Source organism: Hevea brasiliensis, chromosome 17 (genome assembly GCF_030052815.1).
Source record: "Hevea brasiliensis isolate MT/VB/25A 57/8 chromosome 17, ASM3005281v1, whole genome shotgun sequence".
Classification (NCBI taxonomy): Eukaryota; Viridiplantae; Streptophyta; class Magnoliopsida; order Malpighiales; family Euphorbiaceae; genus Hevea; species Hevea brasiliensis.
Genome location: NC_079509.1, coordinates 58123722 through 58148498, shown reverse-complemented (window position 1 = coordinate 58148498; position 24777 = coordinate 58123722). Strand labels below are relative to the sequence as shown.

Genomic DNA, 24777 nt, shown 5'->3' with positions numbered 1-24777 from the left:
CATTTTTAAGTTATTTTCCATTTTTCCTTTATTACAAAAATACTATTTTCCAAATTAAAATAATAATTTTTTCATAATTAAATTGAATAATTATTTAAAAATATTTATTTATAATGATAAAAAATTAATTATATTAATATAAAATAAATGAATAGCACATACTACAATAATTTTAATAATAAAATATTTTATAATGATTTATTTCTTTTAATTATAAACATATAAACAATTTTTTAATTTTTGAATTAGAAAATTATATTCTATTATTGACCGATAAACATGTTTCATGTTTTCTCTTAGAAAAATAAAAACTAAAATTTTAAGAGTTTTCACTGTTAGTTGATACTTGCTTAGAACATTGTGGCCATGCCAAGTTTTGGATGCAATTATTCGCAAGATTAGATATATTTAGGACCATTACTTTCATATAAGGTTAATTAATTACACTAAAAATCTAATTTTATACACTAATTTACATTTTAATTTAAATATATTAATTTTTTATAATTTGAGTCTAACTTTTGAAATTAATTGCAATTTTATTAGTCAACTGATTAATTTTAGTCAAAAATTAAAATTAATATTTTTTTTTTCTTTTATCTTTCCTTTCATGGTGGGTGAGGGAGATAATAGAGAAATCAAAATATTTTTTTAATGAGTAAAATATTTATCTTAAATTTCAATTTTGACTAAATTTATCATTTGAATAAAGTTACAACCAATTTCAGAAATTGAACCTAAATTAACAAAATTAAAATATTTGTATTAAAATACAATTCACATTATGAGAATGTCTTCTTCAAATGGAACAGGTTGTGGATGTGAGGGAGACTATTTGAATGTTAATTGTCTATGTGGCGTAAGGATAAGAATCTAAGTTTTTTTTTTTTTTTTTTTTTTTATTGAGAGAGTGAGAATTTAAACTTAATTCTGCTATGTGAAAGATATTAAACTAAGAGAGTGTTTGATTTAACTTATAAAAATTAACTTATAAGTTAATACAAGCTTATAAGCATTTAAATTTTTAAGTAATTATATGTTTTCATCAAAATGTTTATAAGTGACCGATAAATAGTTAACACATTTAATAAAAAATAACTTATAAGTATATTTATTGTTAAAATTACTAAAAAGGATTCATATAAGATATGTAGTGAAATTTTAAAAATTAAAAGAGAATAATATGGGTCAAAATAGTTTATAAATATGAAAATAAAAAGCTGATCTCTCTCAATTTTTTTCATCTTATAATTTAAAAAAAAATGTTATAAATAAATAGGCAACCTTATTTTTAAAACTTATAAGTTGATTTGACCAACTTATAAGTTAAGACAAATACCCTTATTAAGTTAGGCTAAGCAGAATCAAGATTTTTTTCTTTTTTCATTGGGTTTAAATGTGTTGGAAATATGGGATGAGTCACTCATGTGAGTCAACCCGATCTGACTTAAAATCAGAATCAAGAACAATCACATGAAAAGTCATGTACATTACCAAAAAGTGGCAAAATTTAAAAGATGTAATTACATGAAGAGGTGCAACTCTTTTTAATAGTTATATGCATGAATAGATGTATCGTTTGGCAAAAAAGTTGATATATTTTGAATAATATATATAAGAGCCTTACAAGCTTTTTTTTTTTCGTAATATGTAAATAATGATATAATTTAGATTTGATGGGCTTTGCATTAATTATATAAAAGAGACGGTCATGAAAGTGTCTCTGTCTCTCCTCCATGAATGATAAGCAACTTAGCTCAATTCTAATTCTGGGAATTTGAAAGAAAAGGAGAAAAAAATCCATTCTCTTCTTCCAGGTACATGCAATTAATTTTTATTTTTAGTTTTATTTCGCCTCTTCATGATTATATTGATTAGGAAAAGTTATTTTTTCTTTAATTGATGAATATATCAATAGATCAAGTTGTTATTTTCTGCATATTTATATTTCTTTAGGCAATGGATCAACCGAAGCTAGGCGTATTAACATTTAAAATTGATAATCTAATCAAATATATCATATGAACAAAAATCGAACCCATTTTAAATTTTGGCATATATGTGTAGATTGGGTTCATATTAAGAAAATTTGAAAATCAAATGCCTTTATTTGGGTTTAGCCATTAAAACTCAGTAAAAAATTTTCAGTATAACTTGGAATACGTATGTTTGAAGATGAATAATGATACTGTGTTCCTATAAATTGTTAATTGCTTTTAGTTTTATAAAAATTTTCTATTTATTTTATTGAAAATAACTGGTATATATAGAAAATATTTTCCATTAAAATTATTTTCTAAGAAAATATTTTCTATGATAATATTTTGTATTGTTTGATTGTAATATTAAACTAATAGTATGTGTTTATGTCATGCATGTATATAAGTTTTTACATTTTAATAAAATTATTAAAGTACAGAAAATGACTTTTTTCTAAAAAATAAAAAAAAATATATTTTTCTTAAAAATATCTTAATTTTCTTTTAACTAGAAAAATATTTTTCGTTAATCAATCGTATTATTGTTACATTTATTCCATCTATTCATCTTTGAATATGTGTGCTGTTAAATATTTTCTATATGTGAGTTGATAGTCTCAATCCAAGCATCCAAGAGAGACGACAAACTAATTTACATTTGAATTCTATTTTAGGGATGAAAAAACCAGAAAATTCTCCAGAAAACTCCTCAAAAAGTTCACTCTCTAGCAGAGAAAAAGAAGATGAAGAAGAGGAGGAGGAGGTGCAGAGCAATAAGAAGAAAGGGTTAGATAGCATGGGTTCATTGGAAGAATCACTTCCCATCAAGAAAGGATTATCAAGCTATTATGGTGGAAAATCCAAGAGTTTTAGAAATCTACAAGAAGTAAAGACAATGAAAGATGTTGAAAAACCAGAAAATCCAGTGAACAAGAGGACCAGACTTGTGATTGAAGCCCAATTGTACTGCAAACAACTCAAGAAGCACAAGACAGACCTTAACAATCATGCAAACACCTAGCAAGCATTACCATTTGAGACCTATTTCTCTATAAAATATTTATTTGCCTCTTTGTAGCTCTGCTTTTTTAATCTTCACAATTATATCCAATTACAAGAAAAAGATTCAGGGGTTGGAGGGTATCCCACCCATGACCAAGTACCGAAAATTTACAGCAGACTTTACGTATCACTCACCCATGAGGAGATGGGTTAGCTGAAGAGTTAAATATTTAACCGTTGAGCCTATACTTCATGATCTATCAATTCCTTATATCACATTCGGCGTATTATGTTAAGGCCCAATATCCTAGCCTGTAAAACATGCATGGGCTCGTAGTTAAAGCACGTATCACAACCGCAGAACCAGCCCAAGCAACTATTATTGTAATTAGAAATTTTAAAAATTATTTTTGAAAACTGTTATTTTAAATATTTTATTTTTTAAATAAATTTGAGAACATTGTCATATTAAAATGAAAAGGAAAAATTATATAAAATTATTAGATTGATAGTTTAATAATTAAATATTTATATTATATTAAAAAAATAAGAAATGTAAAAAAAGAAAGAAAAACGTTTAATTAAAAAAGAGAGAGTTGGATAAAGAAGAAATGATGTAAAAGTTGGCAAAGATTGAACATTGAAGGAGGCAATTCTCGAAGAATCATAATTTTCTATTAACGAAAGAAGAGTGAAAGTGGGCTCATCAGCTTTGCTTTTATCTTACCACCAATCCTGAAATAAAAAGGAGGGTTGTATAATTGATCTCTGCATTGAAAGCAGTGATATAACCTGCTCGATGGCAGATGGTGATAACTATCGATTATATTCCCTAAGGAATCCCATTGACAACATTCATTCACACTGGAAAAATAAGTAACAATGAGACATCCCTGAGGCAAAGTGCTCGGTACAACAGAATAATGTATGAATGTAGGAAAAGAAAATCTTCCATGAGACCGTCATACTTGATATTTGTTCTTCGTACTACTCGTGGAAGCATTGTTCGGATGACTTGTGGTATCCAGACACCATTTATGTTACCTCCAACCTATTTAAATCGGAGTGCCTTTAAAAAGTAGGTCAACAAACCTACTTGCCTAATGCAAATCAGTACAATGGAAGAATGTATGAATGTAGGAAAAGAAAATCTTCTATGAGACCATCATACATAATATTTATTCTACATACGACTCGTGGAAGCATAGTTCGGATGTCATGTGGTATCTAGGCACTATTTATGTTACTCCCGACCTATTTAAATTGGAGTGCCTTTAATAAGAAGGTTGGCAAACCTGCTTGCCTCGTGCAAATCAATTGGATGAGTTGATCATTACACAAATCTAACTAGTTATTACCAGTCGCTATCGACTCAGGCATGTCAAAGCTATTATTAATATGAAATAATATGATTAGATCATATAAATAAATTTTAGTAATTAAAACAACCCACTTATAGTAACTTTACACGTGTCAAATAAATATTAGCTCATTTATTCTATAAATAAGAGTCCTTCCATGTTAAGTAGATCAGATTTTCTAACCTAGCACTATGACTCCACAGGAATGGCTCTCCCTATAGCTTATTCCTAGGAGTAATAATAGTCAAACAAACCCAGAAAATAACGTAGTACCCATTTTATCTCAAGATCATTTCAGCTATCTGTCACTACCTTAGATACGAGATATTATATAATACAACCGTGATTCCATATCAGCATTTGATATCAAATGACAAACCAATCATGTAAGGACAATTAAGCATAAAAAAAGTAATTATCATTTAAAAAAAGGAAATTATTTTTAGCACATAGATAAAACTAAATTTTATGAGACCTATTTTAACTTAATTGTTACTCCATAATTTATTTTATTATTCCATGTAGAATTGCCTACATGGAATAATTGATTCATTATATAATTTCTCCTTGGATACCCACCGAATCATAAGTCATAAGAGCTCAATAAATTTGGTTGGTGGTAAGTTTATGTATTAAATCATATTAAAGTTGGCATGAATGAAATTTGAAATTAACTCAAGACAATATTTTGGAGCTGAAATAGAAATTGAACCATATTAAAATTAAACTAGATTTAGACTAACTAAAATCGTGACCAATCGATCCGATTTCAATCATTCCATAGCCAAACCACAAATCATCTATTTTGATTTAAAATCAAATCAGACCAATGGTCAGACTTAAACTCCAATATTATTGAATAAAAAATTAATTTTTATTCATTTATTTTTTTAACTTGCAAAAGTGTTAATTTAATTACACATGTTAGGCCGAGTCATAACGGCCCAATACTAAAATCGGTTCAGAACGGAACTAGCAAATTCAATTCATCAAGAGCATGAATTTGAACCTATCCCTGAGGTTATCCCACGATTTCGCTTTCAATTCAGGTTTGGGATTTAGTTTCAATTCAATTTTCCTCTATTTGATTTTGATTATTATTATTTTTTTTTTTGGCAAAAGTGAGAGACAAAAAAGGCAAAAATTAGCTACACTCTACTTGGCGCGGGCACGTAGAGGACCGCAATTAATTAGGATATGTTTGGGAAGGGTGAAAATGAGAAGAAATAAAAAAAAAAAATTTAATTTTATTTTATTTAAAAAAATAAAAATAGAAAATAATAATTTAAATATTAAAATTTTTTTCATCATTTTATTTAATTTCTTTTTATTTTAAAATTTTATTTTAGTTAAAATAATAAATAATTTTTAATATTTAAAATTATAAAAAATAATATTTTATTGGATAATGACTTATTTACATTATTTAAAAAGTACAATAATTTATTTAGTCAAAAATTTAATTTTTGGCTTATCTAGCCACCAATAAAAAATATAAAAATTTATTTAGTCTTTTTTTTATTAAATTAAGAAAGTATTTAATTTAATAATTTATTTTTAATTTTTAACTTTAAATTATTTAATTTATAAATTAATTTAAATATAAATAATTAATTATGTAGTAAAACTATTTAAAAGTAATTTAATTTATAAAATAACAAAAAATATATATAATTGAGCATCATGGATATTAAAACGATTATAATGTTAATATTTTTAAAACTCATTAAAATAATATAATATCTTACATAATTAAAAAATAATTTTAAAATAAATATATAAGTCATAAATAAAATATACTTAAAATATATTTAATTTAGCTAACTACTTTTGACTTAAAATATATTTTTTAATCTATAAATTAATTTTAAAATTAGTAATTAATTTTTTAATAAAATTATTTAAATTAATTTTTAAACTATTTAAGTATTTGATTAAAATATATTTAAAAAAATTTAATTTATTAAAATAATTAAAATATATATATAATTGAATGTCGTGATTACTAAAATGAGAAAAGTGTTGGTATTTTTAAAAATTATTAAAATAAAATAATTTTGTACGTAGTTAAATATTAATTTTAAAATAAATAATAAAAAATCAAATCAACCCTTATGCTTTTAGTCAAATACTAAATAAGCCCAAAATGAATTTTTTGTGAAAAAAATCCACAACTTTCTAATTAAGGTAAGATATACCCATTTTTATTTAAAAAAAAATAGAATAATAATAATTTAAAATTTTATTAATAAAATATCAATTTTACATTTTATTAAAAAATTATTTATTATTTTTAATTAAAACAAAAATTAAAAAAATTAATAATTAAAACTCAAAATTCCATCCCAAAACCTAAATCTTCATTTTTCTTCCCACGGACCCCTCCCCCTCTCGACATCTCTTTCTTCCATTCACTCTTTCCGGCAAAGATCCAGGGACCCCTCCCCCTCTCGACATCTCTCTGTTCCATTCCATCCCTCCATCGAAGACCCAAGGACCTTTCCCATATCTCAGACTCTTTGCTTGTTCACGCATTTTGTGGGCTGCACATGAAGATGGCCCTCATTCAGTCCCATCAGCTCCACCCATCATATATATGAGATTGTATTGTAGGGATATCTTTCTTTTTTTGCTATGATTATGTTCTTGAGATTTTTCTATGGTTCTTCATCTTGCATTATATATGTGTTGGGATGCTCCAATTGTATTGCTGATATGATTTTTGTGGTATTGTTGCTCTGAATTTTATGAAATTTCTGATTTTTTTTTTGAATCTGGGGTTAAATCTTGAGGTGTTTATTGTGTTATTTGTGAATTTTTAATTTTTTAATTTAATTAAAAATGATAAATAATTTTAAAATTTAAAATTAGAGAAAGTAATATTTTATTATTAAAAATATATTATTTTACAAAGGCAGCATCAATTTAACCTTTATTAAAAAGTTGAGAATTAATTTGGACAAAAAATTTAAAACGGATTTATTTGAACCTTTTTCAAAAATTTAAATTTATATTTATATTTATTTTTTAAAATTTGTATGAGTGGTAATTTTTTTATTTTTTATTTTTAGAGCACTGAATGTACATGACTATTGAATTGCTAATATATGCAATTTTTTCCTTAATTTTTATTTTAATTCAAATTTAACATTTTAATATTCCGAAAAAGCTTCCAATATCATTGTAAGCATATAATTTAACTCATGCACTTTGTTAGATAATTTAAAATTTATTTTATGAAACATAATTTTATTTTTATTAAATTAATATTATGTTTTTTTTTATTATTTTAACTTAAATTAAAATTTAAGGGATATTCATGCATAACTTTGAATGTGACTATGAAAGTTATAATTGAGAAGGAGATTATAATCATCCTTTAGCTTAAAGATGACGAAGAAAGAAATACCTATTTCATTGTAAGCAGTATAAACCAAGAGGAGATTATTATCTAGATTCTAACCCTTAGAGATTAGTAAAGAAATCCAAGAAAGAAATCTTTTATCCATCTATAAATTTACCTTTGAAATATTGAAGAAAGAAATAGCCAAGAAATGAAAATCAGATGTTCCTCCTCTGATACTATCCCTTGTAGCATATATGATGTTTTTTTAAGAATCTTATAATGGCAATTCTCCTTCTCTCAGACATAATAAATCCTGTCTTATGAATCACCTCCCAATCTTTTATTAATTTATTGGATTGAAGGGGAATTTTGTTTTTGTAGAGGGATCCAACAAAATGGAAAAGGGCATGAACATATTAGGTTCAACATAGGCATGTGAAGGTGCTTTTGGTTTAGGTGGAATGCAGAGCAGAGACAAGCCTTCCCCACTTAATTTCTCTGACATCTTTGATATTAGTGCAATTTGTCCTTCACCACTTTCCCAAAATTCATACACTTATTTCCTGTCTATTGGTTGAAAATATAGGCTTTGCCAGACTCCACTCTATCCTTTTGTATACTAGTGAAAGAATAGGAAGAAAAGGAAAATAATTGAAACTTGCCGCTTCCTTTTGCTTGGAAAGTAAAGTGAAAATATGCAAGGAAAGAAAAATAGGATAAATTGTTAAAATAATATTAAAAAAAATTATTAAAGTAATGTCAAATTAAAATAATTCCATACAAGACAATAATTCGTATTTTTCAAGCAGGTTATACTCTATTTTAATATTAAAAATATTATTTCACATTAATTTAAAATAAAATATTTATATTATATATAAATTTTAAATAAATTTTCTCTCTTTTGATAAATTTTTTAATAGAGGTAAACCGATTTATTTTTTGTTTTTTATATATATAATTTGAATACTATTTTTCTTTTAAATTAATTTTTAAAGTTGAGTTAAATTTATTTTTTTATATAAAAAAATTGTCAATTTAAATAGTATTTTCTTGATTAATACAAAATATGATATGAAACATAGGTCAAAAGAAAAAATGACAATTTTCTTAATTAATGCAAAAGATGATATGTGAAACATAGGCCAAAATTAAAATTAAAAAATAAAAGAAATACTAAATAAAATTTAAATACAGGTTATAAAAATTACCCCTAGGAGATTTAGGCCATTGATTTTGATTTAGCATTATTTAAGTAAATTAATTTTTATCTAACGTTATTTTGATAATTTAACCAGGAAAATTCACTTTATTTTATTTTGGGTATTTTTTTCTGGTTTGAAGAGAAATTAAGGAAAAAAAAAAGTGGCTTTTAAGCTCCTTTTATTTTACGCAAAAAAAAATATTTTACTTGTTTTTTAGTATTGAGATACTTAAAAAAATAAATTAATAAAAAATATTTTATTAATTAAAGAGAAATTAAGTTATTTTTTATTTTTTTAATTATCATTAATTTAATATTATAATTAAATAATAAAAAAAATTTCATAAAAGATATTTTTTTTATATATAAATTATTTTTTACAAAATAAATAGAGCCTAAAATATAAAAATACTTATATATTTATGAAATAAATATATATTATTAATTTAATATTATAATTAAATAATAAAAAATATTTTTATATATTTTAAAATATTTTTTTATGTATAAGTCAATTTTTTATTAAGCAAATGAAACATTAATTTTAATATAAAAATAAGTGAATTATTATTTATTCTGAAAATAAATTATACAATTAAATTTTTATTATTCTAAAAATTAAATAAATTAATTTTAATATTCATTATTATTTTCATTAATCAATCATTAAAATATAATAAAAATTTTAAAATATATATAAAATTTTGAAAATATCTATTACAATCTTTTTCTTTGAAATATTTTTAAAGTTAATTTTTGAAAATAACGAAAATGAAATTAAAAATAAATTTTCTTATTTTTAATAAAATAATATATTACATATGCATATTATTATTATCATATTAAATCTATCCTCTCAATCTTACAAAAGATAGACAATAATGAATGTTCAGGGAATCAAAGGGGTAAGAAAATTTGCAGAATTAACTTTCCACATGAACAGGCTCAGCCCAATCAATCAGATGGGACCACATTTCACCTACTATTTTCACTGCAGTAAATTTACCAACTTTTTACCCCAGCCGTTTCTCTTTTCTTCTATAAAATCCCTGCCATGCCATGCCATGCCATGCTTAGCTGTGAAACAGAGAGAGAGAGAGAGAGAGAGAGAGAAGGGACAGCTCCATTTTGTGGTCTGCATTACCTAATCTCTCACTTCCCAGCTCCTTAGCTAGCAATGGCGGTAATGCTTAGATCTCTGCTCAGTATCTTGCTCGCCACCCTCATTTTCTCCCAGATTACAGGTACTATAACTTCTCTCAAGATCTAAAACTAGCATACCATTTCTTATCTTCAAGATCTAAAACTAGCATACCATTTCTTATCTCTGCTCTGTTTTTATGCTGGATTTTCATTTCTTGTGCTTATAAACTTCTGGGTTTAGATTTTTTGTACCGGTTGATCTTGAATCTTAAAAATCTTTCAACATTTTTTTTTTCTGGTTCTTTATCACAGTTGAGGTCTCAGCAGCAACCATAACACTATACAACAAGTGCAGCCACCCAGTGTGGCCAGGCATTCAACCAAGCGCAGGGAAGCCTCTCTTAGCTCGCGGTGGCTTCAAGCTCCTACCCAATAACGCCTATTCCCTCAACCTCCCACCTCTCTGGTCCGGACGCTTCTGGGGTCGCCACGGTTGCAAATTCGACGCCTCAGGCCGTGGTCACTGCGCCACAGGAGATTGTGGTGGTGCCCTTTACTGCAATGGCATGGGAGGTACCCCTCCAGCCACCTTAGCAGAAATCACCTTTGGAAATGACCAAGATTTCTACGATGTCAGCCTTGTAGATGGCTACAATCTTGCAATCTCTATAACGCCATTTAAAGGATCAGGCAAATGCAGCTATGCAGGGTGTGTTAGTGACCTGAACCTGATGTGCCCAGTTGGGTTACAGGTGAGGTCCAAGGATAATAGAAGAGTGCTAGCTTGCAAGAGTGCTTGTTTTGCGTTCAATTCGCCTAGGTATTGCTGCACAGGGAGCTTCGGCAGTCCTCAATCTTGCAAGCCAACTGCTTATTCCAGGATTTTTAAGGCAGCTTGTCCTAAAGCTTACTCCTATGCCTATGATGACCCTACAAGCATTGCGACTTGCACTGGTGCGAGCTATTTGGTCACTTTCTGCCCTCACCATCGCTGATTAAGTATGATTAAGAGTTAATTAATTACTATGTGGGTTTTAATTAATTAGTTGTTTTGTTTTGAAATGCTGTACTGTTGTCGTTATAGAGATCAGTGTGAGATAATACATATGGTACCTTGATGATTATGTGTATTGATTTTTCTATTTCTATGGAATTAATCAATTAATTAGGAGCTTTTTACAAGTGAAAATGAGTTTGCCAGGGTTCTTCATGTGCATAAAAGTGAGAATCTGCTGCAGATGGATGTGACTGATGTGCACGTGATCATCAGAAATTTTATATCTCTCTGTGTCAATGTCCATTGAATTAATTTTTTTTTAAGGTAAAGAGTCTTTCATTGCAATGAAAAAAGCTATTTAGACTCAAGGCTCGAGGCCCAAACAGAGCATGGAAGACCTATGACCCACAATAGAAAGAAAACCTACCAGGACTCTACAGCCTAGCCTACTAAACAATAGATTTAGAGGACCCAAAAGCAAGAAAACTCTAGGCTATGCGGATCATCCACGCCAAAAAAAAATGGACGAAAGGGGTTCGACATCCTCAAGTTAGCAGCGTTGCATACCATCGAAGCTATAAGGGATCTCTCTAAAGGTCATGCAACCAATCTCATCCCTAACAGAATTAGGGGCGTTCAGTTTCAATGAAAACACAATAAAAAAAAAAAATTGTAGAGTAAATTATTATTTAATTTTTATATTTTAATAAAATTAATTATTTAACTTTTATATTTTAAAAAATATATTATTTAATTCATATATTTTATTTTTATTAAACTATTCAATTTCTTTGACTTTTTTTATTAATTAATATTAATTAAATTATTATTTGATTTATTTATTTTAATAAAATTAATTCACTAATCTCTATATTTTATTTAGTTCATGAATTTTAAATTCATTAATTATTTAGTCTTCACATAATAAAATTTATATTTTTATCTAAAAATGTATTTTTAAAAATATTATATATTTTAAAATATATGGATCAATTAATTAGTTTACTAAAATATATTTACTAAATAGTAGTGTTATTCAAAATACAATAATCAACTAATTAGTTTTCTTAAAATATAAAAAATAAATAGTATTTTAAACAATATGAATAATAAAAAAATTGACGGGAACTAAATAATTAACGGATGCATAGGGACTAAATAATATATTTTTAAAATATATGAATTAAATAATTAATTTTATTAAAATATATAAACTAAATAATAATTTTTCTAAAATAATAATATTAATATCAAACATATATTCTTAATAAGAATATTATATAATTAAGAATTAAAAAAATACATTATATAACTAATGTATAATTTAGTCATATAATCAAGTATTGTAAAATGATTTAATGTATTTAAGACAAATTATTTTAAAAAATAAAAATAAAATAAAAGATAATATTAAATTTTACACATTTATAATTAAAAATAAATTAAGTTTATATATATATATATATATATATATATATATATATATATTACAATCTTAATTACATATAAATATATACAATATTTTTCAAATTATGAAATATATCTAAAAAACATTAAAAAAAAATATATGTATAAAATCAGTTCCTTGGTTCGATTTTGGTTTGATATGGTTCTTATTTAGTTCTTGATAAAAAAATTAGAACCGAATAAAAATAGTAAATATAAATTTAGTTTGGTTCTTATAGTAACAGTTCTTTTCGATTTTAGTATGATTCTTTGATTCGATTCGAAACCCCCAAAAAACATGACAACCTTAATCAGAACCATCAAGGATCGACCAAGGCAAGAACCGAGCTGATGCATCAAAGGACCTATGCCATGGAAATCGGAGGAAGACACAGCTAGTGGCCTACGAGGAGAGTGAAAAGGAATAGCTATATCTTTTTTAGCCATTGAGGGTCGGCAACCATTTGAGTGACTAACGAAAGTACTCTTGAGTTACCCTTTCCAAAGCTAAATGGGTGACTCCCGCATGCAAACCCATAACCAAACCAACCACCTTCAAGCTGCAAACCACAACTAAGTAGATCAAAACAAAAAACCCTTAATCTATAAGATCCGCTCATAAAATACAAAAATATATATATATATATATATATATATATATATATATATATATATATATATATATATATATATTTACAGCCTCGAGGTGGGGAAGCAAAGACTCAGTCGAATGAGATGAAAGGAAGCCGTCTCCCTACCTGAATGGGGTAATGGTACAGGTGACAATCAATGAGTTTGAAAGAAAAAGAGGTTAGAAACTTTGTGAAAAACAAAACTTTGAGAGGAAACTCTCTCTCTCTAGAGATGGTAGGTCGATTGCTTCTTGAGTTAATTGATGGAATTATTTGATCCAACATAATTTTTTTAAAGAAAAATTATTATTTAGTCCATTTATTTTAATGAAATTAATTATTTAAAATTTTATTAATTATTGTGCAAAGATGACCTACAAAATTTTAGTTATTTGCACTATAAAATTTAACAGAAAGAATATTAAATGAAATGAGAAACAATCTTCTCCTCATTATTATTTTTTTTTTCAAGTTAATTAGCTTCAATCCCATATGAAGATTCATGAGTTCATTTAGCATTCAAGCTCTTCCTCTTAAGACCCTCTAGAAAAGTAGAAATTAAAGAAAAGAAACCTTTATTAAAGAGTGTTATTTCAATCAAATGATCACATATATAAAACCCCACATGTAAATATAAATTCAATAGCTAAAATATGATTGATTAATTTTCATAATAAATAGCTAGAAAATCTTAAAAAGCATTTTTCCTTTGTCTAAAAACTAGAATTTTACTGGAATCAAATTAATTGATTTTTTTTAGTCAATTTTCATGTTTTTAATGAAAAAATTTTTATTTTTTTTAATTTAAGTTTTTTTGTTTTAAAAATAGAAATAAGTATGATTGTATGAGAGTTAATTGAATTATTTTCTTGCAAATGATTTATTTCAAGCCAATTGAACAAAAAAGGCCAAACATTTTTGCTAAATGACAATTATATTCAAGCATTCTAATTTTAGATCACATATCATAACCTTTAAAATTGGGCTAATTTTTGCTGATTGTTCCTCAATTTTAGAGCTTGTTACACATCTGTCTCTTATTTTTATTTTGTTACCATAAAGTCCCTTAATTTAAAAAACTTTACATAAAAATCTCTCATGCTAGAATCTTATTATATCTCAGATCAATCTGATATTTGGCAGTATCACACTATAAAATGAAAAGGAAAAACTTCTTTTTGGTGCAAAAAATATGGAGTAAGTATGTTACATAGGTTTTCTAATTTTAAAGGTGTATTTTTTTGGAAGGAACGATTTGTTGTATTCAATATGCCTCATTTATATGTTTGAATATGAAATTGTTGAGTTTTAATTATTGTGGGTATTTTGAATGGTATGCTGACCCAATCCTTAATCGAGTAAGAAATATAATTTCTAGACTTGTGAGGAAGATTAATATAAATCAGATAGAGATTGCAGGATATAGACTTATATAAATTTCAAATATGGCACTTTAGTTTTTTTAATTTCTTTTTATTAGATTGGTCAAAGATACGATGAAATTCTGGCATGAGAGACTTTTATGTAATGTTTTTTAAGTTGAAGGACTTTTATGTAATTTTTTTTTAGCTAAAGGACTTTTATGTAACATTTTTTTAAATTGAAGACTTTTATGGTAACAAAAAGAAAATGAGAGTCAGAAGTGTAATAAAGTCCAAAGTTGAGAGACGACCGATAAAAATTAACCTTCAAAATGAGAGCAATTATATTCAAATTAACTCACCAACTTTTAGCAATTTTTTTATGAAATTTCCATCGGCACATTCCCAATTAACCCATTGTCCTTCTCCCGCCTGATACTTCTCTTTGGTCTGACCTATGACACACCAGTTACTCCTTTCCATTGACATAGAGGCACCACCACAACACACAAGCTCCTCAATTGGCACAGAGCCACCACTGCAAGCTCCTCCATCACTGTTCAAGTACAAAATAAAACCACCACCACTCTCTATTCCCTCACTTCTCAACACTAAATAGACAAGTTCAAAGATCTTAAATGCCACTTCATGGCCCCAAATGATATGGCTGCCAGGACCAGCCTCCTTCCCATGGTCGATGAATTTGGTAGGATTCATGTGGAGGAACTTCAGTGCGAGGTCCAATGATGTGAAATGTCAATCATGTAAATTTCGTGTTTCTTGTTGAAGATTTGATTATAGATGGTTAGGTTTTGTTTGAAATCTGAGAATCTTTTTTCATGCTCTATGTTCATTGTTGCAAATCGCTTGAATTAAAAGTGAAGATATTAAAGGAGAAGAAAGAAGTATCTCAATGTGACACAACTTTTTTTTTTTTTTTAATTTATAAAAGTCAAGTTAGGAAAGCCACGTGTACATTTGGCCGAAGCTCTCACCGGATTCTGGTAAAAATAACTGATTCTGGTGAGAAGGACTTTCTCTGCAATAAAAGAGAAGTCAAATGATTTTATTTTAACAAAATGAAGTTGAAGGACGGAAATGAAATTACTCCTCAAGTTAAAGGACGGTTGATGCAATTTACCCCAACAAAATACATTGACTATAAACTATTTTTTAACTTCCTTTTATTATTAATCACTACTCTAGGTGGATAATTTTAAAAATTAATATTCGTGAAGCAATGTTCCGTGGAGGAGCTTTTCCTTATAGAGGAACATAGTAATTCCAATTTGGAATTATATACCAAAAGAATGGTTCACGCATAAACGAAGAGAAAATAAACCCATACAACAGGACATATTTGTGAACTAATGGTCACTTAACTGGATGCTCTAGCTGGAGAATTAAAAATATAACTAAAAAACTTGTTGACTATGTAAGTATATATGTTTAATGCTAAGCAATAATTTGGTGCTATTTACTAAATAGTAGTTCATAATAACAAAAGGATTTTCTTTTTGTATATTGAGAATTCTTGAACAAAAAGAAAATGGTAAAGAGTTAAAATTTTATACTCAATTTATTTTTAGAAAATATTTTGTATGTGAAAATTTTAAAAAATATTTTTTAAGAAAATAATTTATTTAAAAAAGATAATGTTCAAAAAAAAACCTCAAACAGTTTTTTCACAATTATATTTCAAACTTTTTTTTAACAAATATACCATATACTATTAATTTTATTTTACTGTTTATTCCTCTTAAGAGTCTTACCATATCAACATATTTAACCCCAAACTAAAACTTAAAAAATCCTAATTAGAGTAAAATGAAAACTGTTGACCCTAGACCTGGCCAAAGGCCAATTCAAAACTGGAACTAGTTAAATCAGACGTTGACTTAAATTGTAAATGAATCAGACAGTTTTAGGCTGAATCGTCTTTTTTTTCATTCACGTTGTTTGTTTTGAGTGCAGTATGGTTTATTAATGTATCATATAGTATGACACTATAATTATATTATATGGTTTTTATTGTTAACATGTTTGGAAATATGATATAGTATAATATGGTTTAATAATATTTTCTTGTTAGATTAAATGGTATTGTATGATATAATAAATATAAAAATTACTTAAATGCCCTTATTATTATTTTAAATATATAAAGAGTTATTTTAAACTTTACTTGCATTGCAGTATATATATATATATAGTTTCTATTAAAAGGGTTTAAATTATTAAAAATGCATATACGAGTCTTTACTCTTTTACCTATCACATACAATTATTCACCTCCTAATATAGGTAGAAAACTTTATTTAATATTATTAATAGAAACAATAGCATTATAAAAATCAATAAAAAAATTTTTAGATGAAAAACTTCAATTAAAATATTTTTTTAAATTGATCTAGTAATATTATGAAGTGCATATCTATTATTAAAAATTTGAATGTATATATATATATATATATATATATATATATATATATATATATATATATATATATATATATTAATTTGCCAATATATATGGAACAAACTTAAACTTTATAAGTTGTTTAAATCCATCATACAGCTTTTGTGTATTTATATATCCAATCAATGTAAGCCTCCTTTCTTCATTATACTCAACTTAGATATGCATATGTTACTCTAGTCAATGAACTGAATTAAGTTATATAGGAAAACCAGTTACTAGTGCCATCCTGATCAATAGTCATTGTTAAAGCCTTGACTATTAGTTATTGGTGGCTAGAGCAAGAGTACATAGCGGTATTAAAGCATAACCATAAACTAACCAAAGCTTGAGAAGGGGTTGTAGAGGATAAGTGATGTGAGAGACGATGGAAGACCGACGTATGTGAGAGACTAAAATTTTTTCCTCTAAGGGACAGATTGAAGATTAAGGTAAAAATTTAAGAAGAAATCTAAAAAAATTATGGAGCATTTGATTTGGACCTATATCGAATTGAAACCTGAACTGGAATTATGGGGTTTCACAATTCCAGTTCATCCTTTTAAGTGAACTGAAATCAGCCGTTTCAAGCCGGCTCAAACTGGAATCGGCCCAGTGGCCGGATCTAGTTGGCTCCTCATTTTAGTTGATGGAATTTGTAAACCGGCCTTGGATCAAATGAATGTGATGAAGAAATGAGAAAATGAAGAAAAATTCAACCTAATTCAACGAGCCTTGGAGCAAATCAAATCAAAACAGGCAAATTAATTTAGATAAAATTTCTAATTTTGACCTATTTCACCGAGTTAAAAGGGGGACGTGAGCTTTATTCCCTTTTAACATTCACTCCAAACGGCATAGAAAAAAGAAAAAAACGCGGTAAAAAGGGCGTAGGGGAGGGTTTTAGTGCTCTCTCTCAGTCACTCTCCCGCTCTGTCCAGTCTCCGGCAGAGCTTTAGGTAGAACCCCAACACAGTTTGCTTCATTATTTTCTCATTTTTGTGTGCATTTTGTTTCAAACTTTTGTTATCTGATTGCTATATCATTTGTACATGTTAAGCAATTGATCTGTAACACACATATGCATTCGAAATTACAAAATTCTGACTCAGTTGCCAAAGTGACTTGGATCTGAAGCCCAAATTTTTACTAGATTTACTGGTTACAGGCTATAAACGTACGAGGGACATGAAATATGCTTACTCTTTTACATTTTCTGAGGCTTTGTAAGTGATAATTTCTCTCATCCCATTTTGGTTTCCATTTGATAGTTTTTCTTTCCTGGGTTTAAAATCAAATCATTTTGGTTACAATTGTAATCAGTAAAGTTGACATTTTTTTTAACCAAAGAAAAGAGAAGAGGAAATAGTTTTCTATGCTGTTCAAGTGATTTTATCTGATATATGGCTTGTTTCTTTGTTAAATTGTAGAAATTTTGGTGCTTTAGCAGCGAGGTCACTGAATTCCTGCTCGAGTTTCCCCTTGAGGTGTTCTATTAGGACAGTTAGAATGGAAAATAATCATAATAATGGCAACCGCAGCGTTTGTGATGGCGGTTCAAGAGGTGCTTTCGTAGTTCTAGAAGGTTTGGATCGCAGTGGAAAGACTTCACAATCTAGCAAGTTACTCTCTTACTTGGAGGGACTTGGGCATCCAACTGAATTATGGCGTTTTCCTGATCGGTCGACTAGCATTGGACAGATGATATCTGCTTACCTCTCAAATCAATCTCAGTTGGATGATCATACAATCCATCTCCTATACAGTGTAAATCGTTGGGAAAAGAGGTATTTCTCTGATATCATAGGTTATGTTGGCATGAACAAACTGTCTATAAACCTTTGATTTTTAATTGGGCTGTCTTCTAATAAATACGGTTCTAGCTTTCATTAGATGGCTGCTAATTGTATAGATCACCTAAGATGAAATCCCATTTGGCTGCTCATACTAATAGGCTAGGCATTTACCTATCTGGGTCATTACTATTGTGATTTCATCTTGCATTCTGTTTTTGTTGGTTTTGTAAGCAAGATGAGTCTATCCCTCGTTACATATCTTATGGAGGAAATCTATTGTCGTAGAATTTGGGACATATGAAGTTCTTTTTCTTTTTTTTTTTTTTTTGGGGGGGGGGGGGGGGGGGGGGTGGCGCACAGGGAAATTCTTGCGGGAGTGTTAATTGTTTTGGTTCAGTATTTTTCAAAGTAATGCATTCAATTTCAACAGTGTCTACTCATTTTTAAAAATTGCCATTATAGATACTTATAGAATTTTCTGTCCATATATATGGGAAGTAGATGCACAAGCATTAACAAAGTTTAGAAACATCTTCAAAGTTGTACACATTTCATCTTTCTGCACTTTAAGGATTGTGAAAATTAGTGTTTTTGTTCTATTATTTAATGTTTAGACAAATGAGTTGTATGTGTTTTGAAAAGGTGGAGCATAGATCTTCCTAATTTGGCGTAGGATACCATGCTTTTGCAGTTGATAATTGATATTTTGCTTGAACCAACTTGTTTCTAGCAACCACCTGAGGAGCATATGCTCATTTGTGAAATTTGGATCTAACAAGTATAGATTTTTTTTTTTTTTTAATAAGTATGCATAGCTTCTTCCTTTTGAGATTGCTTTAAAGTTACAATGTATTGGTTTCGAAATTGATCTCATTCCCTTGTCAAAAAATGTTATAATGAAAATTTTAAAGTTCTGCTATATATGTCTCCTGGGCTCAAAGGCTTACAAATCATATTTAAAAAAAAAAAAAATTACAGGGTGGAAGTGTAGTGCCATATTAGAAGCTCAGTGCACTTCCATTGCTTGAAGTTCCTAATTTCTTGTTGCATTGAGTTATGGTTTGGCAAGCCATGATAATTGACATGTTGCATGATTGTTTGGCAGAGGATATAAAAATGGATGAAAATGAAGTATTGGCTTTATGAGTTACAGGTTGACTATATGTTTTAATTTAATTTAAAAAGGTTTGCTGCTTAAATGTGGGGATTTGATACTGTTACTATACGCTTAAGTTTGGTTAAACTAAAGCCTCAAACTATATTCCACTATGAGGTGAAATTCTGTGATTTCATTGAAGTTTTCAAGCAAGTTGAAGCTTTCATGATGGATTATAACAGGTCATTTTCTGAATATTTTGGATTTTATCAAATTTGAATCATACTTCTGATGTAAGAATTCTTGTGCTCTTATATTGGAAAGTTGGAAATTTAAAAAAGAAAAATGACTATGCAGCTCATTGATGGAAACTCAACTGAAAAGTGGAACTACTCTCATTGTTGACCGTTACTCTTATTCCGGGGTTGCTTTCTCATCTGCGAAAGGACTTGATTTTGAATGGTGTAAGGTGAAACATGCGTAAAGATTGTTTGAAACTAATGCATATTTTCCATTGTATCTTTTGAAAATGATGTTTATGTCCTTTATCCGGTTGTTGGTGAATGAGTATTCTTTTGTAGGCTCCTGAGATTGGGCTGCTGGCTCCAGATCTTGTACTGTACCTTGACATACCGCCTGAGGTGAAGTATTTCTACTGTTTTATAGTATATAGTGTCTTATTTCAAAAGATGTGGTGATCATTTAGCCGTTGGTATATAAAACATCTCAAGAGAGCAAGTGATAGTTAAAGTAAGTGGATTGTTAAATCCACTGGGTATAGTCAGTGTTGTAGGTAGACACCTGTGTTAGTGTATTGACAATGAATGTGGTGGCCAATTTTATTGTCGGAACAAGGACACTTGCATGCACATAAACACACATGCAAATATACTAGCATTCTGCGCACTTGATTAAAAAAAATTAAAATTTAACCACAAAAATATCAATAAGGTGAATGTTTCAGCACTGGTAGTTTCGTTTTCCCAATTAATCTTTCTTGTCCGAGTAACTTCTATGTTATATTTGACTACATCAGAAAGCTGCAGAAAGAGGAGGCTATGGTGGTGAAAGATATGAGAAACTTGAATTCCAGAGGAAAGTTGCTGAATGCTATCTGGCCCTTCGTGATCCCTCTTGGAAGGTACTTTTATATTTTATCTATTATAACTTTTGTGCTTGGAAATCTTCATGGTTGCCTCCTAGCTGTGATGCTATCTTAGCATGTCCTCCAATCTTTCCTAATTTGATTGCAGATCATAGATGGGTGCCAATCCATGGAAGAGATTCAAAAACAACTTCAAAAGATTGTGTTGGATCATGTTATAGCATGTAAAAAGGGGAGACCCCTTTCTCATCTCTGGTGATGTTAATTTTTATTGTTATCAACAGGAATTGGTTGATTGTAATTTTTTTTAGAATTAATTAAACAAAGATTTATATCATGATTTTGGATGATACTTCAACAGAATTTTTTTTTTTTACATCTGGATTTTAAATTTTAATTATACACAATTAATAAAAAAAAAAGTAATAAATCATGATTTTGGATGGAATTTATTCTATTTTTAAATAAAATTTACTATAATTTTAAATAATGTATTATTTGCTGATAGGATATTGTTAATGATAATTCTTCGATATAGGAAATTCTTATTTTAAGAATTAACTATTGTATGAATAAGTATTTCATAAAATCTTCCTTTAGAATAAATAATTCAATTGAATTCTCAAATAATTATGTTTTATTTTTATTTTTTTAAAATAATTTTTTAATTAAAAATTATTTTATATTTTAAATATAAAAATAAATTAATTAAATTGAAATTTTGTAAATTATAATTTCAGAGGAAGGAATATAATATAAGAATTGGACTGTCAACTATATTGATAAAAGTTTGATTGGGATTGAAAATTAGTGGCATATGATGTAAATGAAGTCTTATAATTACAAAACAAAAAATAATAAAAAAAATATATAAATTTTACTATAAAACTTATTTCTCTACATGATTGAAATTTTATCAAAACTCCCTAAACAAATTCTCAATTACTTTTGTCCATGGCTTAAGTTTGAGTTGGGTTCAATTGGGGTTTGGGATTTTCACCATTTGCTTTCGCTTTGCCCTATTATCTAATTCATTAATCAAGTGAAACATAATTTAAATATATATATATATATATATATATATATATATATATATATAATTTTTATTTACTCAAATTGGATAAAATCTTGAAAATAGTTTAAACTAAATCACAAAAGGGGGAAAAAAGGATAGGGTATGCTTATATCATGAAAAATATTTTTTATATTTTTATTATTTAATCAATAAAAAGCATTTTCATAATTAAAGAAAAAATTAAATTATTTTTAAAAAATAATTTCTCTTTAAAAAATAATTATATTATGAATTTTTATAAACTTATTGAAAAGCAAAAAAAAAAAATTATAAGCACATAATAGGCATATACTCATTAATTTATTAGTCAACATCAATTATGCCTAACAATTAACAGTGAGTGTTAATACTATTATTTGTTTTTTTTTTTTATACATTAAGTCTCTATTCGGCATTCAAATTCTGGAGAAAAAAATATTTAAAAAAATATTATTTTAAATATTATTAAAAAAATAATTAAAAAATTATTTCTTATTTTAAAATTCTTATAACATATTAAATTTAATTTTAAATCAAATTTTAATATCTCCAATTAACATATTTAAATTATTTTTTTAATAACAGTTTTAACAATAATACTAATCACCTTATAATTTTAATAATTATCATTAAAATTTATTAAGATATTAGATAATATTTTTAATTATTAATTATACATTATAATTAAATATTATATAATTAAAAAAATTAAAAATTATATTATATAATATATTAATAAATTTTTAAAAATATTATATTTAATGATTAATTATAAAATTTAAATAATAATTAGAAGAAAATTTTTTATGATCATAATTACATAAAATTATTTTAAAAATTAAAATTAAAGTAAAATTTAATTTTAATTTTAATTTTTAAAAAGATATTAAAACATCCACAATTGTGGCGTTGGCAAAAGAGAAAAAAGGGAGTGGGTTATTATTATAAATTTTGCTTCCTCTCTTACTTTCAGTTTTTAATTTTAATTTATTATTAAAAAATTTTAAACATTAATTTTATTTCATAAAACTTTTTATAACTTATTATAACCAATTTTTAGATTTAAAAATCTTTTTTACACTCAAACAAATATAAATTATTTTAATTATCATTTAAATTTATCATAAAAATATTAATATTATTATAATAATTTATTTTAAAAGAAAATTTAATTATTATTAAAAAAATATTAATATTATATATACAAACGTTATATTTTTAAAATAAAATTAAAATTTAAAAATTATTAATAATAAATTAAAATAAAAATGTAAAAATAAAGAAAAATACTATAAAAATTACCTAAAAGAAAGCACTCGTTAAACATTAAATTACACATGTTAAATGATGGACCCACAAAATGACCGCATTTTTTGTTTTTCATACGTCGATTTTCCCGCAAAAATCGCCACTCGCCACCACGAAATTCATTTCCTCTCCACCACACGCGACCGCCCACGTTTTCACCACAATCGCCTTCTCTCCTCCTCCTCTTAACAATCACCAATCCAATAATGTCTTCCAAACCCTTCTCCGCCACTGTTTGCTTACAAGAAATGGACGAGCTCCAAAAGGTTTTCAACCAGTTCGACTCCAACGGCGACGGCAAGATCTCCACTGATGAGCTCGGCGGTGTTCTCAAAGCTACGGGTTCTACCTACACCACCGAAGAGCTCGAACGCGTCATGGACGATATAGACACCGATAAGGATGGCTTCATCAATCTGGAGGAGTTCGCTGAGTTCTGCCGCTCCTCCTCCAACGCCACTGCTGAATCTGAGTTGAAGGAAGCGTTCGATCTGTATGACCAGAATAAGAATGGACTGATCTCATCTGCTGAGTTGCATCAGGTGTTGAATCGCTTGGGGATGCAGTGTTCTATGGAGGATTGTGAGAGGATGATTGAGAGTGTTGATTCGGATGGGGATGGGTGTGTGAATTTCACGGAGTTTCAGAAGATGATGGCTGCAACTGTCAAGAATGAAAATACCTCTACAGGGAATTGAAAACGACGCGTCGTTTCTTCGGTTTCGATCTGGTACTTTTCTCCATTTTGATTTAATATTAATTTTATGTATGCATTTTGGACCACTGATAATCGAATGTAATATGATTGTGTTTTAATTTTGAATTATTAACGGACGCAAAAATTTTATTTAATATTTCATTTAAAAAAATTATATATATATATATATATATATATATATATATAAAATACCAAATTATATAAACATATCTAATTCTACTTTGAAATTTAGCTCACAAAGGAGATTTAATCTATTATAATATTATAATTTCTCAATTTAAAAATATAATATAAAATTTCATCAATTTTTATATTTTACATAATAAAATTTTTTTAATATTTTATTATCAATTTTTCAGTCAAATATTAATATAAACAGTTTTAATATGAAACTTAATCAATTATTAAAATTTATTCGTAATCTTATACATATAACATTCAAGATCTTTTTGCGGAATTGATGTGAGATGCATCATATTAATAATGTCTAATTCTATAAATTTTACTCTTTAAATATCTAGTCTTAAGTTTGAGAGTGTGCGCGATAGATAATATTTTTTAGAGATAACACTACGAGAGTACTTTAAATTTAGGGTAAATTATAAATAAATCGTTGAAATTTAATAAAATTCATAGATTATTTTTTTTATATAAGTTAGATAATAATTTGATTTTTAAATTTTATTTTTGTTAATAAATTAATCTCTATATTTTATTTATATTAACAAGTTGATCTTTATAACCAGTGATTTTTTTTGGACTAATTTATCA

The 24777-nt window shown here is 27.2% G+C and overlaps 3 protein-coding genes across 7 annotated transcripts; all 3 read left to right on the top strand.

The window, feature by feature from the left end:
- The first annotated feature begins 9967 nt into the window (after positions 1-9967).
- LOC110647791 (thaumatin-like protein) lies at positions 9968-11159 on the top strand. Its single transcript, XM_021801775.2, has 2 exons — positions 9968-10136; positions 10348-11159. Exons 1-2 carry the CDS (start codon positions 10070-10072, stop codon positions 11028-11030), a joined length of 750 nt encoding a protein of 249 aa, XP_021657467.2. The 5' UTR covers positions 9968-10069; the 3' UTR covers positions 11031-11159.
- Positions 11160-17731: 6572 nt separating this feature from the next.
- On the top strand, positions 17732-21276 carry LOC110647787 (thymidylate kinase). Of its 5 annotated transcripts, none has more exons than XM_021801766.2 (8): positions 17732-17888; positions 18098-18155; positions 18360-18716; positions 19456-19503; positions 20179-20290; positions 20403-20462; positions 20858-20962; positions 21075-21276. In XM_021801766.2, the coding sequence occupies exons 2-8, from the start codon at positions 18118-18120 to the stop codon at positions 21183-21185; spliced, it is 831 nt and encodes a 276-aa protein (XP_021657458.2). In that variant the 5' UTR covers positions 17732-17888; positions 18098-18117; the 3' UTR covers positions 21186-21276. The 5 variants fall into 5 exon arrangements, with proteins under 5 accessions (XP_021657458.2, XP_021657461.2, XP_021657462.2 ...); XM_021801768.2 differs by having other exon boundaries at positions 17761-17888; positions 18083-18155; XM_021801767.2 differs by having other exon boundaries at positions 17765-17905.
- A 2106-nt stretch (positions 21277-23382) lies between these two features.
- On the top strand, positions 23383-24140 carry LOC110647790 (probable calcium-binding protein CML27). The gene has a single exon (XM_021801774.2). The coding sequence runs from the start codon at positions 23495-23497 to the stop codon at positions 23984-23986; it is 492 nt and encodes a 163-aa protein (XP_021657466.2). The 5' UTR covers positions 23383-23494; the 3' UTR covers positions 23987-24140.
- Positions 24141-24777: the final 637 nt, after the last annotated feature.

Coding starts and splice junctions, on each gene's coding strand:
- LOC110647791 (XM_021801775.2), top strand. CDS start 10,070: ATGGCGGTAATGCTTAGATCTCTGCTCAGTATCTTGCTCGCCACCCTC. Junction 10,137..10,347: donor CATTTTCTCCCAGATTACAG/GTACTATAACTT, acceptor TCTTTATCACAG/TTGAGGTCTCAGCAGCAACC.
- LOC110647790 (XM_021801774.2), top strand. CDS start 23,495: ATGTCTTCCAAACCCTTCTCCGCCACTGTTTGCTTACAAGAAATGGAC.
- LOC110647787 (XM_021801766.2), top strand. CDS start 18,118: ATGAAATATGCTTACTCTTTTACATTTTCTGAGGCTTT. Junction 18,156..18,359: donor TTTACATTTTCTGAGGCTTT/GTAAGTGATAAT, acceptor GTTAAATTGTAG/AAATTTTGGTGCTTTAGCAG. Junction 18,717..19,455: donor GTAAATCGTTGGGAAAAGAG/GTATTTCTCTGA, acceptor ACTTGTTTCTAG/CAACCACCTGAGGAGCATAT.